General features: G+C 38.4%; 1 protein-coding gene across 1 annotated transcript in view; it reads right to left on the bottom strand.

The window, feature by feature from the left end:
• Positions 1–1721: 1721 nt before the first annotated feature.
• The window catches only part of LOC149223831 (ABC transporter E family member 2-like), a 40703-nt gene continuing 21892 nt past the window's right edge, over positions 1722–20532 (bottom strand). Inside the window, exons 2-7 of the mRNA XM_089388008.1 lie at positions 3939–4330; positions 3647–3842; positions 3374–3559; positions 2940–3209; positions 2404–2649; positions 1722–2193 (exon numbers count right to left, since the gene is read on the bottom strand). Of these exons, the coding sequence (XP_089244134.1) occupies positions 2074–2193; positions 2404–2649; positions 2940–3209; positions 3374–3559; positions 3647–3842; positions 3939–4330 (1410 nt within the window). The 3' untranslated portion in view covers positions 1722–2073. The remainder of the gene's footprint in view (positions 2194–2403; positions 2650–2939; positions 3210–3373; positions 3560–3646; positions 3843–3938; positions 4331–20532) is intronic.

Raw genomic sequence — 20532 nt, forward strand, 5'->3', positions numbered from 1 at the left:
ACAAATTTAAAAATAAAAATAAAAAAATAAAAAATAAAATATATAAATGGGGCAGCCTAATATTCAACCCTACAGTCATAATATTGTATAAATATAATTAATGGTAATGTCAAATTCCTTAAATTCTTTTACTTACAATTTTAATACTATTATTAATTGCTTCAAGATGTTTGAGAGTGATTCCAATTTCATTGGATTTCATATGGAGAAAGTAGAATTTTAGATCACATCAATCCAGCAGCTGTAGAAAAATTCAGTATTGCCGTGAATACAACATTTCCATTGGATTCTATCATGTATGAAGGTTTGAAATTAGCATTTTAACAAGGGCACTAAGGCTGTACCTCAATGTAGGGTAGGTAGCATTGGTTGTTGAACTCCCTTATAGGAACTACAGTGAAAAAAAAAGTACCAATCACAAAATCTCAATTTGACTTGTTTAGTTTTTTTCTTTTAATCTTATTTTATTGCTTCAGGGTGATATTGATGTGAGAATTCCAATACAGGCAATGATTTTGATGATATTTATTTGCTGTAGCATGATATTTTTGAAACTCTAGAAGCCATTTAGAACATCTTTGTTGATGTATTTTTGGTCCAAAGAGGGATTGTCCTCTATTATTTTGGTTTGTACGCTTGCAATATATATAAAAAAAACTTCGCATATTTGTGTATAATAGTTATTTGTGTATAATAGTCTGGATTCGTGTATATATATATATTCAAAATTGTATATTCATATTTTTTGGTTGACCTTTCCGGTTCCGATCCGTTTCCTCATTTTGGGGTCAACTGATTCGATGACCTGTCCGGCTCTGTATAACATTGGTACGCATACCACTTACACACTATCAACTTTGTGATGACAAACTACGGACTTCGTTATAAACATGCAACATAGCGACATTTCGGAGACATGCTCTCTAACTTCCATGAGGTTACACGACCAGATTTGACTAGTATGACTCTATCCATAATAGCACCTAAAGATTAGATTTGACCATGGATGGATAATAGCACCTAGAGATTGAAAGACAGCCACTTAAATCTCTACTGTGGGGGGTTGGAAATCCAAGTTCGGTGTTAGTATATCACATGACGGAAAGATACTCGGTGAAACTAATGAGTACAACAGGTTTTAAATAATTATAAATAACTGAACATTGTTTCTCAAAAACATTACTTAATGCAATTGAACTTTTTGTTAACATGCTTTCAAGTTCTATTTAAATTAATTTCCACGTGCAACCAAATAACGAATATGCTATCTTAAAAATTATGAAACATAATACTTTCCAGGTACAAGATCTGAATACAATTAAAACACCCACTGGCAACTTGCAAAAGCAACTTCATATATTCTAGGATTATTCCTCATGGTTCACTGTATCAATACTATTGTATATCCAAATTCCCAAACGTCATTAGTGTTTAGAGATATTAAGGTAAAAGAGTTCTGATCAAAACTAGGGAAAGAAGCCTCTTTTTTAAAGTTAGTTGGAAATATCTTCAGTCTTGGTTTCATGAGATATTTCTTCAAATAATTCTCTGCGCACTAGTGAACTCCTCTATAAAATAAAAAATAAAACAAAAGGATGCAAATCCCTTCTAGACGGACAATTAAAAATCTAAAATGGATCATTGTCATGTTAGAATGAATCACTCTTTTTTACTCACATGATATTCATTTTACCTTAAAAGCGCGGGATATAACTCCAACATAAAATTAAACACTGCTCCATTAAAAGCAAAAAATGCGAAATAGTTTCACCCACATCGATTTACTGCAAATCTTTAAAGGGCACTTTTCCTTTTCTGTCATTTAAGCTCGCAAACTGCAGCCTACCAGAATCTCCGCTGCTTCTCTATTATTACTCTCCTTCTATTGCTAGCCTCCACATGTTCTTGCACCAAATCGAAAGAATAATACAATCAAGTTCAAGAAAAAATCACCACCATATCTCTCGGTAGTAGCAGGTTTGTGGAGTAACAGTCCCGCAAAGGCTGCAAGTAGCAACTGGTGATGACCTGTGAATGACATAAATCATGCTTCTCTCATACTTGGAACATCTTTTAGTCGTCCAAATAATAATATGACCCTGCATTCTTCTGTTCCCTGTCCTTTGTTGAATCCAATTTATTTATACGTGGCCTGTAGTTTGTTGGATCTCGTCTAAATGTAATATCGAGTTGCTGGAGAGAACACAAATCAAACAAAGGAAAGACACGATTAAGATAGTAGAAGCAACCTAAATAAGTCGAGCACAAATTACTTTCCCTGCATTACATTGCACTGATAAACAGTAGCATGAATTACTCTATAACACGTCAAGACAAAGACAATGATGCCTAACCCGGTAATCATGATAACGACAGTGCCTGACCCAGTAATTTAACCCTTACCGATAAAAACAGATTCATTCCTGTTTGTAGACTTTGTGGAGTATTGGCAACACAGTCAATAGAAGGTCTTCCTTCATATACAATAACCCTATCTGCCAAATAAGTTGCCATGATGAAATCATGCTCCACAACAAAAGCAGTCTTCTTTGCATGAAGAATAAATCGTTTTATGACCTTTGCTGCAACAATACGCTGCTCTGAATCCAAGTATGCACTTGGTTCATCTATCAGATAAATGTCAGCAGGCTGCATGATAGTAGAGGAATCTTTATAAGAAACCAATGAATTGGAAAACATCATACAAAACTCATTCTTTTAAGAATTTCATTAAAAGACATTCCTGCATCACATGTAAGAATTACAAACTCATTCTTTTAAGAATTTCATTAAAAAGACATTCCTGCATCACATGTAAGAATTACAAAAATAGCAGTAATATAAACATAAGATCGCAGGCAGAGGGGTGTATAGAAACATGTAGCTGTTGAGTAAAAGAACAAGGATCTGTAGTAAGTCGAGGCCTTTACATAACATACCTTCCCAAGGCATAAGCACAATGCAACTCTCTGTAATTCTCCACCAGAAAGATTTACTACATCTTGATCCATTAGTTGTTCAATCTGAAGTGGTTTCATGACATCAGATGTGAATTGAGGGTGAGTATATGAATCACGGATTTTTTGGTGCAATAAATGCCTGACAGTTGACTGGAACTTCGGGCTGATCTTCTGCGGTTTGTATGACACATTGAATTCAGGTATCTCCACATCTGTATTGTCTACAGTATCTGGTTTCAATAAACCAGCCTGCAACAGAAGATGAAATAATATTTTCAGAGTTGAGTTTGAAAACACTTAATAGTTAAGAGTTGGATTAATTTCCAATTAAGTTAAAATTTACAGATTGCAACCCCAAAAAAAAAATTTGACAAATCCATGTGAAGGCAAGAAATAGAATAACAATTGCATACCAGCATGCGTATAAATGTTGTCTTCCCTGTTCCATTTTCTCCCAACATTACAATTATCTGTGAATCAGTAAATTCTCCCTCCTTCACATTAAGCCTGAAATTACCCTGAGTTTTACACATATTTGGATACTTGTATCGTGCATAGCTTTTTATCTCTTCTGCACTTTCCTGTGGAGTTTCTGCAACCTGCAAAGCTATATTATCAATAATCTGATCATATGCATCAGGGAAAATTAATGACTTTGAAATTGGATGTATTGTTAGAAACTTCACCTTGAAAGTAAGTGATTCATCTCTAAAACGGAGATTTTCAGTCGGAACAAAACCAGCCAAAAAGATATTGATCCCTTCTCTAACTGAAAATGGAAGTGTTACTACACCGTAAGCCCCAGGCTTCCCATACAGACAGCAGATAAAGTCCGATAAATAATCAAGCACACTAAGGTCATGCTCGACAACAATAACATAGCTGAAAAATCAGAATATCCAAACATCAATGGGAGTTGTAGTCATCTAAAATTTAAATGAGTGATCTTGTAAAGATCAATGAAAGATAAAATCTGACCTGTTTGGCCTGAGCAGGGACCGGACTACTTGTGCAGCTTTAAGTCGTTGCTTTACATCAAGATAACTAGAGGGCTCATCAAACATATATATTTCAGCATTCTGAATTGCAACTACTGCAATTGCGAACCGCTGCAATTCCCCTCCAGATAAATCACCAACATTTCGATCCATAACCTGATTCAAGTCCAGATCAGTGCAAAGCTCTGACTTTATGTCTCTTTCATCCTTTTGATCGAGCACCTGACCCACATTCCCTTGCACTGCTTTTGGTATGTGATCAACATATTGAGGCTTGATTATTGCCTGTGCCAATAAAAAATTATCAACAGTCAGTAAGCATAAATATGGTGTAAAATAATTAAAAAAATACTTAATACTTACTAAGTTGCACTAAAGTAGTCGATAAGAAACAGTATAGGGCTATTACCGACATACTAACAGAACGTACATATTCCTATCAGGAGACCACATACAAGTTTTTCCTGCTTATGGGTATATTCCAGTGTTGCAAAAATCGCGATTTAATCGCGATGTTTTCAAAAAATCGTGCTTTTTTAAGATGCTGATTAAATCGGCGATTTTTTGAGTTGTTTTTTTATTTTCAAAAAATCATGAAAAAATCGCAATTTTTTCGAAAAAAATCGGGAGTCGACAGGAAAAAACCGTGGGGGTCTGAAACAGCGTGTTTTTAAAGTGAATTTTTGGTTTTTATTTGTCATTTTTTGCAGACAGCGAGCTTGTTTGAGAGCTGAGGAGGAGACGAAGGGGACTACTAGGGCAGAGGAGGACAAAAAGGGAAGATTTTAGCATCCCAAACAAGACAAATTCGTGTTTTGACCAAATTTCTTCAGCAAAGCGTGGTTTCCAGATATGGGGACCAAATTTGGCCATTTTTTTTCATTTTTGTTTTTTTTTTTTTTTTGCTTAGGTTTCTAGAACCCATTGATTATCAATGATTTTTTAGTGGATTTGATTGTATTTTTTTTTTTTCATTTTTGTTGCATAGAGTGGAGAGGGTTCATATTGGTCAAAAATGTAAAAACTTGATTGTTAGATTTATTAGTTTAATTTCTTCTTGTGCTCCATTTTTTTGCATCATTTTTGTTTAGGTTTGAATGTGCATTTTTTCTATTATCGTTGCATTGAGTAGAGGTTTTTTTGGTCAAAAATTCAATGTGTTGTGTCATGTAAATTTTTTTTTAACTTGAAATTCTTCTTGTGCCCTAGGTTCAACTTCAAACTTCATCTTACATTAAAACTCAAGAGTTCAACCAAGTTACAAACATGCCAAGAAAATTGGACCCTCCGTGGGAATTTGGTGAACCTAATGGAGGGTTTGGTAGATCAAACTTGTCTTGCAAGTTGCGTGGGCATCATATGACAGGGGGGTTTATAGATTGAAGTATCACTTTGCAAAAATCCCTGGACATGAGGTAGGGCCTTGCACCAATACAAATCCGGAAATCATCCGAAGAGCCCTCAGATCATTGAAAGAATTAGAGCAAGCCAAACTGTCCAAGTCAGATCTAAGGAATCAACTAGCAGGGAATAGAGTGTTAGGAGGTGAATGTGATATTGGCAACGGTTCTACTTCAGCATCAGTATCTACAACCAACCCCGTAGCTACCTCATCATATTTTGTTCCTAGAACCACGGCTGGTTCACAACCATCTATCTCTTCAATGCTTTAAAAAAAGGAGAAAGAAGACGCTGACAAGTTGTTGGGCAAGTTTCTTCTTTGAAGTGATATTCCTTTCAGCGTTGCAAGAAATAATCCATTTTTCCAGCCTGCTGTTGATGCTATTGAAATTGTTGGCCCAGGGTACAAAGTCTCTTCTTATGATGACTTTAGAGGCTGCATTCTTCAAGATGAAAAGGTTGACTGCACCAAAAGATTGGAGGAGTTTAGGGCATCATGGGCACACACAAGATGCACTGTGATGTCAGATGGTTGGACCGATCAAAAGGGGAGAAGACTTGTAAACGTCTTCGTTAACTGTCCCAAGGGGACAATGTTTATGAAATTTGATGATGCATCTGCACATATCAAAGATGCAAAATTATTATGTGATTTGCTAGATGTGTTTATTTAGGAGGTGGGTGCAGAACATGTTGTCCAAGTCATAACAGGCAATGCTGCAAATTATGTTGTTGCTAACAAGATGTTTATGGAGAGGCATCCTACTTTATTTTGGACACCTTGCACTGCACATTGCATTGATTTGATGTTGGAGGACATAGGAAAAATTAATTTTGTCAAAGATATTGTTGACTCATCAAAAAGCATTACAAAATTTATATATAATCATGCATCTGTGCTTCATTTGATGAGAACATTCACCAACAACAAGGAGTTGGTGCACCTCGCCATTACATGGTTTGCCACCAATTTCATATCTCTTCAATCCCTCTTGAATTCTATGTGGGATGTGAAGAGAATGTTTCTTTCAGATGAGTGGCGTGCTTTGACATTTAGCCGCAAACCAGAGAGAGAGGCCATATGCAGATTAGTTTCATACCAAGAAAACTTCTGGGCAAGAGTGCAAGAGGTGTGCAGCATTACTGAACCTTTGGTAAAGGTTCTTCGATTAGTTGATGGTGACAAGCCCGCAATGGGCTACTTGTATGAGGCCATGGACAGGGCCAAAAAATCCATTCGGACCTACTATGATGATAAGGGAGATGAGGGATTTCAGAAACAACTCCTATGGGAAGTGATTGATGAACGATGGAACAACACACTCCATTGTCCCATTCATGCCCCTGAACCCCGCATTTTCTTACCCCCATGGGTTCTTATTTGATGCTGAGGTCGTGGATGGATTCTTCACCTGTGTTCAGAGGATGGTGTCATCTCCAACAGAACATGCAGAAATCTCCAAAGAAATGGAGATATACAGGATGGCAGGTGGCACATTTAGCTTTGATATGGCTGTGGTTGATAGGAAGACTAAAATGTCAGGTATTTTTTAGTTTGTTTCAAATTTCATTGTCTCTTCAAGTTCATAACTTCATACTTTGCTTCAACTTTCAAATTTCATTTTTTTCTTATGTTTATCTTATTTGTAATTTTGTTGTAGATGCATGGTGGAGAAGCTATGGTGCCAGAGTACCCCATCTGCGAAAGCTTTCCATTCGAATCCTCAGCCAAACATGTAGCTCCTCAGGATGTGAGCGCAACTGGAGTGTATTTGAAAAAATACACACCAAGAAGCACAATGGGTTAAACTTAAAACTTAAAATATTCCAAATTTCCAATTAATTTTTTGAATTTATTAAATAATATTTTTTTATAATTATTATTTTATGACCTTTGTACAGGTTGGAGTCCCAACGACTTAATGACATGGTCTACGTCTACTACAATATTCGATTGTGGGTGAGGCAACTTGAGAGGACACCTGATATGGAGGCCATCTCATTGGATGGGATTGACACCACTGTTGCATGGAGGGTTGAGGCCAAGAGGCCTCTCATGGAGTCTGTCGATGATTGGTTAGAGCAAGAGGTAGTGGAAGGCGTAGAAGGGGCGGAGGAGGATGAGGAGCAAAAGGAGGAGGAGGTGACACCACCTACCCAGGCTACCCCTGCCACTAGTAGAGGACGTGGTCTACCTCCTGTAGCTCCTAGTTCTTCAGCGTCTAGAGCACAGCAGAGTCCACTGCCAACTCCACCGGCATCTACATCTAGAGGGAAAGGGAAAGCTATTGCATTTTCTCGCAAGAGGGGCAAAGGAAATCAGTAGTATTAGTTATTTGGTTCATTTCATTGTATATGACATTATGACTCATGATATGAGATACATTATTATATTTTTTGTTGATATTTTGACGTTGAGTTGGGACTCAGGAGTCAGGACATGATTCATTGTTATGTGTGATATAGCACTAGGAATGATATTACACATCTTATATATTAATTCTTTTATCATATTTATGTGTCAATGTATTTATTTTATGTTGTAGATGCTTTAGATATTAAAATTTTGATCAAAAAAAAAAAAAATTGTATTTGCCGATTTTTACCGATTTTTCCCAATTTTTTACGATTTTTTCCCCTCGCCGATTTAATCCCGATTGCGATGTTCGCAACAATGGTATATTCTACAAGAAAACCCCCTTTATTTCTTCCTACAAATGATGTTCATAACTTGTCAAGTGCATGAAGATTTCTTTACCTCCATCTTCCGTCTCAATAGTTCAAACAAATTATAATACATGATATGATCCTTGGATTAATGGAAAATGTTAAGCATTAGGAGTGTTTGTTATAGAACAGGAGGAAGCATTGCGTAACAAACATGAAATGCACTAAATATGCTTATGCACAATATAAACCATTACTCGTGGTGATTCAGTCCAATGGGTGTTACACCCAATAAATAGTGCATATAACCAAATAACACTTAGTGCAAAACATTGTTGAACCAAAACCGTTACAAACATCAAGAAGCAAGCTCTAAAAGGCCTTCATAGTCCAAAATAACATTATAGATCATAATATTATACTACAACCTACAATGCTACAAGCTACAGCTACACCAAATCAATGATCAAATCATCAATCATCATCAAAAACATCATTCGATTCCTGATCATCCTCCTCATCCTCATTTGAAGAATGAGTAGCATCCAAGTCTGCAATGGGATTATGGCTTGATTCCCCTGGCCTTGAAGTTGCTACTGGTGCTTCTGATATATTTTCCTCTGCATCCTGTGGAGGTGGGTCCAAGTCCAACCAAGAAAGGTCTTCATTGTCAAATGTTGGTGCTTGACTCTCCACAACCCATTCTGATGTTGGATCAAAGTCACTCAAGACAATGTTGCTTGATATAGGGGTTTTATTCAGCAATTGGTTGCGCCTCAACCTAAGGTAGTACTGAACAAAAACCATGTCATTTAATTGCTTTTGCTCCAAATGGTTGCTCCTCTTCATGTGCATATGCTCAAACACACTCTCCAATAGCTCTTCAAGACTCCAATCAACTCTTCAAATCTGTAAAAAATCTCCCTCAGAACAACCATGCAAAAAACTCTCTGAATTCTCCTCACCAAACTTAGCTCAAGAATTGCGAAACTCGAATGAATAGTGTGAATGAAATAGAGGGAATGGGGGTGTTTAAATAGCTTTAGGGGGTGCTAGAGTAGCATTAGAAACTAGGAAAAAAAAATAAAAAAAAAATAAAAACATTTTTTATGCCCAAGCTGCACAGCAGTGGGCGATGTGAACTGGTCCAGTGCCGAACGCCCCCCCCCCCCCCAACCCCAATCCTGAAATCCTAAAAACGGTTAAGTCTGATGGATTTTGAGTGAGAACTAAAATTCTACTTTCTTCATATGAAATCCAATAATGTTAGTACCAGTGTTATCGGAACTGACCCGGTTCTGGCAAAATCGACCGGTCTGATCGGTTTGCAGGCAAAACTGGTCCCAACCGGCCCTCCAAACTAGAAATGACAGGTCTGGTACCGAACTGGTCGATTCCATACAGAAATCGGCCGGTTCCAAACAGAAACTGGCCAGTTCAGTATCGAACCGATCATTTCCGGTTGGGACCGGTTTTGCCAAAACCGGTTCAGTTCTGATAACGCTGGTATTAACATTATTGGATTTCATATGGAGAAAGTTTAATTTTAGATCCCACTCAAAATCCATCAGACTTAACCGTTTTCAGGATTTCAGGATTCGAAAGGGGGCGGGGGTTCAAATGTTTCCACTGGATTCTATCATGTATAAAGGTCTAGAAATAGCATTTAATCAAGAGCACCAAGCCAAAACCATCCCTTTTGACGGGGGACGCGTCCCCCTCAATTTTGTCTAATAACCCTTGCAATTATATATATATAAAGAAAAATACATAACATATATCAAAACCTAAACTAATTTTCAATCACTGACTCACTCATTCGACTTACCAAGCTTTACCTCTACTCAACTTACCCCACGGTGTTATCTAACTTACCAGTTAATTGTTACCAGTCTTCCCCCGTGATGCTTCTTCAATGCTCATTGTCCATTTTTAATTTTCAGTTTTAACTTTTGAGTCTTGACTCTACACATCAATGAACTTACAACGATTCTTTCTTTGACTCATCACTCTTTACTAGAGTTATATCAATTTACTATTCCAGTCTTTGAACTTCAATATCCATTGTAGTCTATTTTGCTTAGTACTAGAATGATGAATGATGTATTTCAATTTTAAATCAATTTAGAATCTAGAATGATGAATATGGATCAATGTATTTCACTATTGAATCTTGTGGTGTATGGATGAATGATGTAAGTATTAGTATGAATAATGAGTATGGAACATTGTATTTCTAGTATGGATCAATGTATATATGCTTTCATTATTGAAAGTTGAGGGTACACCCACACATCGCCCCTATGTGTCTTCCCGCACCTACGTCCCCTCATCCTAGAGTCTTGTTGGAACATAGTACAATGTATGCATAGTCTTCATACACCAGAAGGGGGAAGAATATCATTTTGCATGATATCAAGTATCACTTCCTTATCCCCTAATCATCCATGGGCTGTTGACAAATAAGATCTAAGATTTCTTTCATTTCATGTCCAAGGTCTTGATTGAAGTTCCAAATATTTTGAATGAACTTGTCCGTGTAAGCCAATTATTGAAACAGGGAATCATAATCATTCTTCCAATAATGATACGCATCAAAGATTTAAGAATCTAGTATTACAACCCAGTAAAACCTCTTCACAAAGCTTGGTGGAGTCCTATTAGGTGTGCAGTTGGATATTAGCTTCAACTATTGAAACAACCTGTTCAATAAGTCTGGTATTAGATCCTTGCAACTTGGACAAGTAAAATTTAGTAGTTACATAATTGAATGGCTAGAGTAAGCTCATTGATTTGCTTATTAAAGTTTGGCATATGCTTAGTATGATCTTCAAACAATCCATGTTTGCCAAACAATTCACATGTTTTTCTCTCCAGACTACTTATTTGCTTTCTACTTTTATAATGATCCACACTAGGAATGGTAGTCCTTTCAATGATTACTACGATGCATCTTGCATTTTTTATATTGCTTTTGTTTTCCTTTGGTTATATGAGCTATTTGTTAGGAACCTTTCATTCATCCTAGATCTGTTAATTCTCCGTGTTCCTGTTAAATCTGCTTTGGATCAGATTAATGTTTTCACAAATATGGTAGAGAGTATTGAATAAGACTGAAACATTGAAATTGATGTTGAAGACGTCCTTCACACAGACACTGCTTGAGTGAAATCTGCGTTCAAAGATGCTTGGAATGCTAAATACTTCAGCAAACACAAGTGCATTGCTTCTATGCCCATCTCCAGTCTTGAGCATAAAATAGTCTGGATCTCTCAAGCAGTCCCAAATACACTGCTTCAATTGATAACTTCCATTCAAGTTTGATACCTCAAGACACTATGAATAATCCAGCATATTACTCACTGCAGATATAAACAGCATATACCTCACACTCTCCAGCATACAATACAACACAGTCAACAACATCAACACGGTGTTCAACGCAAGGTAACAGGCATATGAATGGAACTATTCTCAAGCAAATGCAGCATAACCATTACACCAATAAGGCATACAAATAATGTTGACTGCAGCATATAATCAACCAACACACATATATACTGAATAACAGATGTAATGGATGAACTTCGACATGAACTTCAACTGCACGAATGAAACAAGAAAAGGTCCAACGCATATACCCGAGTTCAACAAAGGAACGACACTCAAATTTAATGACCTTCAAAGTGTATACTATTCAACACATATGGACAAAACCCCACTGCTCACTGCACAAACATCGTATAGCCAAACGCACGGAACAATAGCATGCCTGATTAGAACAGTTTTAACTTGCAGGTCCTCGGCGCTCGCAAATACTTCACTAATCCATCTTCTACCCTTTGAAAACGCTGAACACAGTATCCACCCTCTACTCTTTGAAAACACTGAAGACAGTATCTGTTTTCTACTCTTTGAAAAGGCTGAAGACAGTGCCGAACTAGTATAAATACTGGATGCTATTTTAGACGGCTTTCAAATTCACCATAATTCGAACTTCAAGCTCTGAATCTGTCAAACCCAGTGACTTAGATTAAGAGTTTAAAAATTCATTTAACCGCACAAAGAATTGAGGTACATAAGGAGTTCGAACGATAAAAACTTATACTTATTCGATGCCAGTGACAGCTGAAAATGCTTTGTTGTTAAGAAGAATCTCCATTATTTTGCATATTAAAGGTTAATAGCGTTGGAGGCAAGATTTTTTTTTAAGGCAGAATGGGTGCGCAGAATAGTGTTTCAGGGGAATCAAGCCGAGTAGAGAGAGCCCAGGTGACAGGTGTTGGAAAAGCCCAGCTGGGGGCTGAAGCATAGACAGGGACGTTATGGTACAGATTAAGGCAATGATGTGGGCCTCTGATGTAGCAGAGGAAATGCAGAAGTGTAGAGGTCAGGTCGAGCATTACAACACATGGAGAATCTGCACAGGCCTGACAAAACAATTTAATGCCCAACAGGGCATAAGTGTGAAAAGCAGATATGACGGGCAGGTCTGATCTACCTGCTCTGATACCATGTTAAACTCACACAAAATAATAGGCAAATTTATGATACCTCGTGAGATGCATTCTATTAACAAGATTTACATATTAATACATTATTTTCCCGACCCTTGGTTTTCATATTCCACGTGGTCTCTTGGACTCCAATGACCGTTCACATTCCACACCACAACCCTTAGTGGATTAGGTTTCCAACAGTTCAGCAAGTGTTAAAATCCATGTTACCAAACAAATTCATGGTGCAAACTTCGTAAGGAGAATGCAAGGAATTAAGAATAATTTGAATTTGGCTATCCTTTTCCTTGAACTCGATGCCCAGTTCCTCCAATTGCAATTGTAGTTCCTTGATTCGACTTATATAAACTTCACTTCAATCAAATTCACGAGGTTCCTATCGCTCAATTGATTTTCAAGTTGAATAACCCGAGCTTCATTAGGTTTGGAGAATAAATTTATATAGTGCTCTATGCATCAATAGGTGAACTTAGGTTCTCCCAATACATATCTGCCTATGATTCCTTAATCCTATTCTATTATTTTGGGCCAACTGTCTTTGTAATTTGTGTCTTTGGGTTCTTTTTCTTCTCTGTCCGTAAGTCACCACAAGTTGTTAGAGAGAAGCACATCAATCATTCCATGCTTCCAGAAATTGCAGTTTTCACTTATAAGTATATAGTTTGAGCTAATGCACCCCATAATGACAACTAGGCAGACACACAAAATGCAAGAGTTCCACAAGGTAAAAGATATATTGTCCTTCCTTAGGAAAAATATATAAAGGTACTCGTTACCTTTATAAAATTACCCCATATGTTAGTCACAAGAGTTGGCTCAATCAATGGATGCTCGTGTGAAAGTTCAAAAAAGTCTTGAGATCACATCACATTAAGTTCCTTGGGTTACCAATCAGTTTTTTAACCAGAAATTAGTACTACCCTCCACCTGAAAAACAAAGGAAGCTGGAGGAAAACTGCAAGGCACTGGCAAGGTACCAGCATCCTCACTAGGAATGCTTAATAACAGGAAAGTGAGGGAATATATCTCTCCTAAGAAAACAAAAAACACAAGAGCTAGCTTGATTATTAGATGATCTTGTACAAAAGATCATGGAGATCTCCTGATAAAATCTCATTTAAGTACCTTGGATTTACAAACCAACATTACTGTTGGCAACTATTACCATCCTCAGTCCAAAAAAGCAACGAAGAGGGGGTAAATCCATGGGGTGTTAAAAAGTTACCAGTACCCTCACTTGGAATGCATGATACACAAACAAGTGAAGGACTATATTCTTCTAAAAACTTAACATGAAAACAAAAATACCCCCTTTTCTTTTGCTTGTAACATTATACTTTATATTAACCTCCAGATAATCTTTTTAAAGTACTTAGATAAAATACTTCTAATTTATGTGTCTTTGGCTATCATATTTGTGTCTGCAACTTCTCGTAGGCAACTTCTTTTTGTTTGACAAGAGAATTTACCCTTTATGTTAGGAGATGCGGCATTCTAGCATTGATAAATTCGAAGCAAAAGGTATCACTATATGCTCATGGCAAGGCAATGGGATCATGGTTGAATACGATTCACCACAACAAAATACGCCAAAAAAAATGTCCCATGCGAAATTTGAATGGCATTTTTGTGAGAAAAAATATTAGAAAGACATCATGATTCCCACGCCCATATTTATAGCACGATAAATGTATACATATTGTAAGGCTTCACAATTATTTCACCGGAATTCCTGGCTGAAGAATAAATATGCCCTCGGTTTTGATCTGAACACTTCAATGTTCTTATCAGATGTCTATAATAATAAAAATGCCTCCTGTCACCTATGTTATGTATAATGTGACTATGAATGTTAAAACCCACATTCATTTTTATTAACATTATTATTTACTTAGAAGCCTACAAGGTACAAACTAAGGGAGAGAGAGCACCCAAATATTTTGTATGCATGGTGACAGCCTCATAGTCCTTCCATATGATAGGATTAAAGCATGTAGCTCTAGTTCAAACATTTTGATGCAGTCTTCATAGTGTCATTGTTTGGATTCTATTGTGCACAATCTTCATGCACATATCACAATATCGAGGGAGTTTTAAATTTCTAGACTTTGATACCATAATAATGTTGAATGGTGTTGTCATTGATGCCAACGTCATCTTTGTGTTGAAAATAGTAGCGAAGAAGGGTTCCTTGATTTGTGCCTTAATTCAAGAAGCCACAATGAGTTTCTCCTTTAGCATGCTCAAATTCCTAAAGAATAGGAGAGTTCCTAAAAATTAGGACAAGCTATGAAGCAGTTAACTAATGTGTTGAAGTGGAAGGCCGAGTTATTTGTCTTCTAATGCGATTTAATTGAGGAAAAGGACGAGTGTTTGAGTCTCAAGTTCTAGTATTGAGATGGAACAAATTGCATGAGTAGTTAACTCAGTTAACTCAATCAATCACAAAAGCAACTTTCCTCAATTAGAAACTTGCTAACTTTAGCCATTCTAATTGCATTAAAAGGAGGAACAAGAACACTCATTGTATCATTATTGAGCACGGATTTGTGTGAGCTTGTGAGAGAAAGGTGCCAAGAGAGCTTGTGCGAATTGTTGGAGAGGAAAGAAATTCCTTAAGGAAGTGTGCATAGAAATAGGAGGATTTCCTATTTAATAGGGGCTGCAAGTGCGCTATAAAATAGGGCCTCTAGTGCGCATAAAAATAGGAGGCAGGATCAGGGATCAAGCAAATTGTTTCAAGCCTAGTCTAAGGCAGGGAGAACCATTGTATTCTCTAGTGAAACAAAGATTGTTTGTAAGAGATCTATTGCTCATTCTTCTTCAATAATATTCTCAATCAAGCAGAGGGTTTTCCCAGTTGGGTTCCCTAGAAAAATTGTGTTGTTGAATTGTGTGATTGTGTATTTATTTTTGTTCCTATTCCGCTGCAAATTGAGTAGAGAAATTATGTGTCTATATGAAAAGAAACTTGTTTTCAAATTGTTCATATTAGCAGTTGCATAATTTCGTGGATTTTCTACAATGGATCAGACAGTGAACACGATAAACACCAGCACGAAAAGATCAGATTTTGTTGGAGAACAGGGACCAGAATTGTGAAGAGCAGTTCCTTGGACAGGGAGAATAGTGTACCAAGGACTGAGAGCTGATCACTGTCTAGAGGAGCATCAAGCTTCATCTCTTGGAAAGGGAGGATCACGATTGTGTTGGAAGATAATAGGGTGGGAGAATACATCCAATAGGCAATAGCACCACCTCAATATCCCCAACAATTGGCCCAGCATACTAAGAATGATGTCAAGGCTAGGAGGATTATTCTAGAGGGGGTCAAAGATCATATAGTTCCTCATATCCATGAGAAGAAGACAGCATATGAGATGTATCAAGCCATCTTAAAATTATATCAGAGTACCAATGATACCAGGAAGCTTGCTCTTAAGGAGAAGCTAAGGAGTATCTGGATGAAACAAGGAGAGCCCATCGCCACATATCTTACTAGGTTCACTCAAGTTCGAGATGAACTAGGTGGTGTGGGTGAAGTTGTATCTGATCATGACCTTGTGAGTTTTGCCTTACTTGGACTTCACAAGTCTTCGAAAAGGTTCCAGGATGTTAGTGGGAGAGAGAACTTTCCCAATTGGGAAAGGTTTTGGACTGACTGCATATAGGAAGAGATCTAAAGAGGAACCATAGAAGGGAGATCAGTCAAGACCGAGGACGAGGAGAATTTTTCTCTTGCAAGTAAAGCCAAGGGCAAGAAAGGCAAAGGGAAGGGCGAGACCAGTCAGAAGAGTGACAAGAAGAAGAAGGATCTAAGTAAGATCAAGTGCTTCCATTGCCATGAGTTTGGGCACTATGCTACTAAGTGTCCAAATCGGAAGAAGGGGTCGAATAAGGAGCATGTTGCTGCATCAACTAAGGTAGATGGGTTTGCTTCTCAGTTTGAGAAAGATTTCTCATTGATAGCTTGCATGGCAAGCTCAGTGGAGACTTGCGGAACCTTGAGCAACAAAGCAAGTGGTGAGCAGAGTAGAGATATTGGAGAACTTTGGCACAGGCACATGGGACACTTGCATCATGGGGCGTTGAAGATTCTTCAGCAGATATCCACAAGATTACCAGCATGCAGCCTTGACAAGAATGGAGTGTGCAAGGACTGCACGCTTGGCAAGTATGCCAAGAATTCTTTTTAGGGCCAAGACAGCAGAGGCAAAGAGATTTTGGAGTCATAGTGCGTTCACATGTGTGTGGACCCTTCTCTTCTCCGTCTCTTATGAGACACAAGTATTATGTTACTTTCATTGATTATTATTCTTGTAAAACTTGGATTTATTTCATGAAAAAGAAAGATGAGGTCTTCACCAAGTTCTTGGAATTTAACGCCATAGTTGAAAACCAAACAGGGAAGAAGGTCAAGGCAGTGAGAAGTGACAATGGTGGAGAATATGTCTCCAATGTCTTCAAGGAGTTGTGTGCAAAGGAAGCCATTAGGAGAGAGTTGATAGCACCTCATAACCCTCAACAGAATGGGGTGGCTGAGAGGAAGAACCGCAACATTGTTGGAGTAGCCAGGGCCATGTTGCATGATCACGGACTGCCTATGTTCTTGTGGGCAGAGGCATGCAACATTGCAGTATTTCTGCAGAACATGAGTCAACACAGGGTTCTTGGACGAGTTACACCAGAGGAGGCTTTCACACAGGCCAGAAGCCTAACGTTTCACACTTCCGGATCTTTGGCACAAGAGTTTATTGGAAGAAGTTGGAGCCCACAGCAGAAAAGGGTATTTTTGTTGGGTACAGTGAGACAGCTCAAGCATACAAGGTGTATCTACCAGGACTCAAGAAGACAGTCTTGAGGCGAGATGTGAGGTTCGAGGAGGACAAAGCCTATGAGGGAGTCCCTTGAGAGGGAGCAAACAGCAATACCTCAGATGGAGGAGCTACTCGCTCCTAAGGAGGAGCCTCAGGCAGGATCACAGACAGAGTCTCAGATAGGTGGCAAGAGGCCCGCACAATAGGATGCAGAGCAGGATGATGAGGAGAAGAGACCAGGACGAGAGTAGGCAGCTACTCAGATGGAGACTCCTAGCACAAGGAGGAAGAAGGCCAAGTGGGCCAAGAGGTTGATTCAGGAGGCCCAACAGGTTGAAGCTCCTAGCACCATGTTCAGGCAGAGTTGGTGGACACTGAGCCTTCTTCTTACAAGGAGGCAGCTTCTCAACAGGCTTGGCACGATGTTTGGGAGATTATGCCACGACCTAAGGGAAAATCAGTAGTTGGATCAAGATAGGTGTACAAGGTGAAGCATAGTGTAAATGGGAATGTGGAGAAGTACAAGGCCAAGTTTGTGGACAAGGGCTTCTCACAAATTGAGGGCATAGACTATGATGAGACTTTTGCCCTAGTAGCAAGGTATTCATCTATCAGGACCATTTTGGCACTTGCAGCACATATGGGTGGAAGATCCACCAGATGGATGTGAAGACAACATTCCTCAATGGACTGGTTGAGGAGGTTTATATGGAGCAACCAGAGGGGTTTGAGCAGTTCAACAAAGACACGTGTGCAAGTTGAATAGAGCTCTTTATGGGCTCAAGCAAAGACTCTAAGAGCATGATACACTTGTATTGGCAATTACCTTCACGGATTGGGCTTCACTAAGAGTGAGGTGGATGCCAACCTGTACTACATCATGGTTGGAGGGCTTCTGCTCATTCTAGTGCTCTATGTTGATGACCTTATATTGACTGGAGCAGATAGCTTGATCTAGGATTGCAAGGAGGACCTTGCAAGGGAGTTTGAGATGAAGGATATGGAGCTTATGCACTATTTCCTTGCTTGGAGGTTTGGTAGGGTGATGGTGAGATCTTTGTGGGACAAGGTATGTAAACTACAGAGATTCTTCAGAGATTTCATATGCAAAATCGCAGGACCATGGCGACGCCTCTAGTCACAAACTAGGGAAGGTGGATGCTAGTAAAGCAAAGCAAGTGGATGTTATAGAATGCAGGCAGCTCATTGGGTTGTCAATGTATTTGGTCAACACAGCCTGATATTTGTTTTGCAGTCAACCAGTTGAGTCAGTTCATGTTGGAACTGACCAGAATTCATTGGGTCATTAAAAGATATCTCATGGGTACAGCGGATTATGGATTGTGGTACAGACAAGTTGATGGAGTGAGGCTTGAGGGCTTCACAGATGAAGATTGGGCAAGGTGCTCCACACACAAGAAGAGTACTTCAAGTGGCATCTTTAGCATTGCGTCAGCAGTTGTTTCTTGGTAAAGCAAGAAGCAGAGATCAGTTGTACTCAATCAGCAAAGGTTGAGTACATGGCTGCTAGTTTGGCAGCATGTGAGGCTATTTGGATGAGGACGTTACTTGTAGGACTTTCAAACAGAGGATGGAGCCTACCGTGATACACAGTGATAATCAGAGTTGCATCAAGCTCTCTCTGAGAACCCAGTGTTTCATGATCACTCAAAACATATCGAGATCAAGTACCACCATATCAAAGATTATGTGCAGAAAGGGATAGTGAACCTACCATACATTCCAACTGAGGAGCAGACAACAGATATCATGACCAAGGCATTGGCAAGAAGCAGTTTTGTTCATCACATGGGTAAGTTGGGAGTTCTAAAGAACCCCTTCCTCGCTAAGAGGAGCGTTGAAAATAGTATCAAAGAAGGGTTCCCCGATTGTGCCTTGATTCAAGGAGCCACAATGAGTTTCTCCTTTAGCATGCTCAAATTCCTAAAGAATAGGAGAGTTCCTAAAAATTAGGACAAGCTATGAAGCAGTTAACTAATGCGTTGAAGTGTAAGGCCGAGTTATTTGTCTTCTAGTATGAGTTAATTGAGGAAAAGGACGAGTGTTTGAGTCTCAAGTTCTAGAATTGAGATGGAATGAGTTGCATGAGTAGTTAACTCAATCAATTACAAAAGCAACTTTCCTCAATTGGGAACTTGCTAACTTTAGCCATTCGAATTGCATTAAAAGGAGGAACAAGGGCACTCATTGTATCATTATTGAGCACGGGTTTGTGTGAGCTTGTGAGAGAAAGGTGCCAAGAGAGCTTGTGCGAATTGTTAGAGAGGAAAGAAATTCCTTAAGGAAGTGTGCATAGAAATAGGAGGATTTCCTATTTAATTGGGGCTACAAGTACACTATAAAATAGGGCTTCTAGTGCACATAAAAATAGAAGCAAAGGGATCAGTGTCTTGCAAATTGTTGCAAGCCTAGTCTAAGGCAGGGAGAACCATTGTATTCTCTAGTGAAACAAAGATTGTTTTTAAGAGATCTATTGCTCATCCTTCTTCAATAATATTCTCAAACAAGCAGAGAGGGTTTTCCCATTTAAGTTCCCTAGAGAAATTTGTGTTGTTAAATTGTGTGATTTTGTATTTACTTTTGTTCCTATTATGCTGCAAATTGAGTAGAGAAATTTTATGTCCATATGAAAAGAAACTCGTTTTCAGATTGTTCATATTAGTAGTTGCAGAATTTCGTGGATTTTCTACACTTGAACACTCTCAATACTTGTTATGGATTACATTGATTGGAAGTTCCACTGGTCAAGAATTTTTGGAAAGATAGAGAAGCTCTTGTGATGTGTTCATGTTGCCCCGCTTTTTGATTTTATAGATTCTGAAAGGAAGATCGGTGAATTGGCAAGCAAGTACATCATCATACGATTGTCCTCGTCATGCCAATTCCAACGGTAGGTGGCACGCATGTGGTTCCTCCAGTTGAGGACATTATGCTCTTTTGAAGTCGTGCCCCAAAGTTTGGTCATGGTGCCCCAAGATGGATGGTGTTTTGATTCAAAATCTTGGCACAAAAATTTGATGAAATTATACTTATTGATTGGGTCATTTGTTGACCAAGTCAGCCCCCAAGAAAAAGATTTTATTATTTTCAAAGAGGGGGAGATTAAGTCGACCTCTCAAAAATTAATTTACAAATGTATATGGTTATAAGA

The sequence above is a fragment of the Pinus tabuliformis genome, chromosome Q (assembly GCF_031772625.1).
Source record: "Pinus tabuliformis cultivar Carrire ecotype Pingquan chromosome Q, CPIR1, whole genome shotgun sequence".
NCBI classification, from domain to species: domain Eukaryota; kingdom Viridiplantae; phylum Streptophyta; class Pinopsida; order Pinales; family Pinaceae; genus Pinus; species Pinus tabuliformis.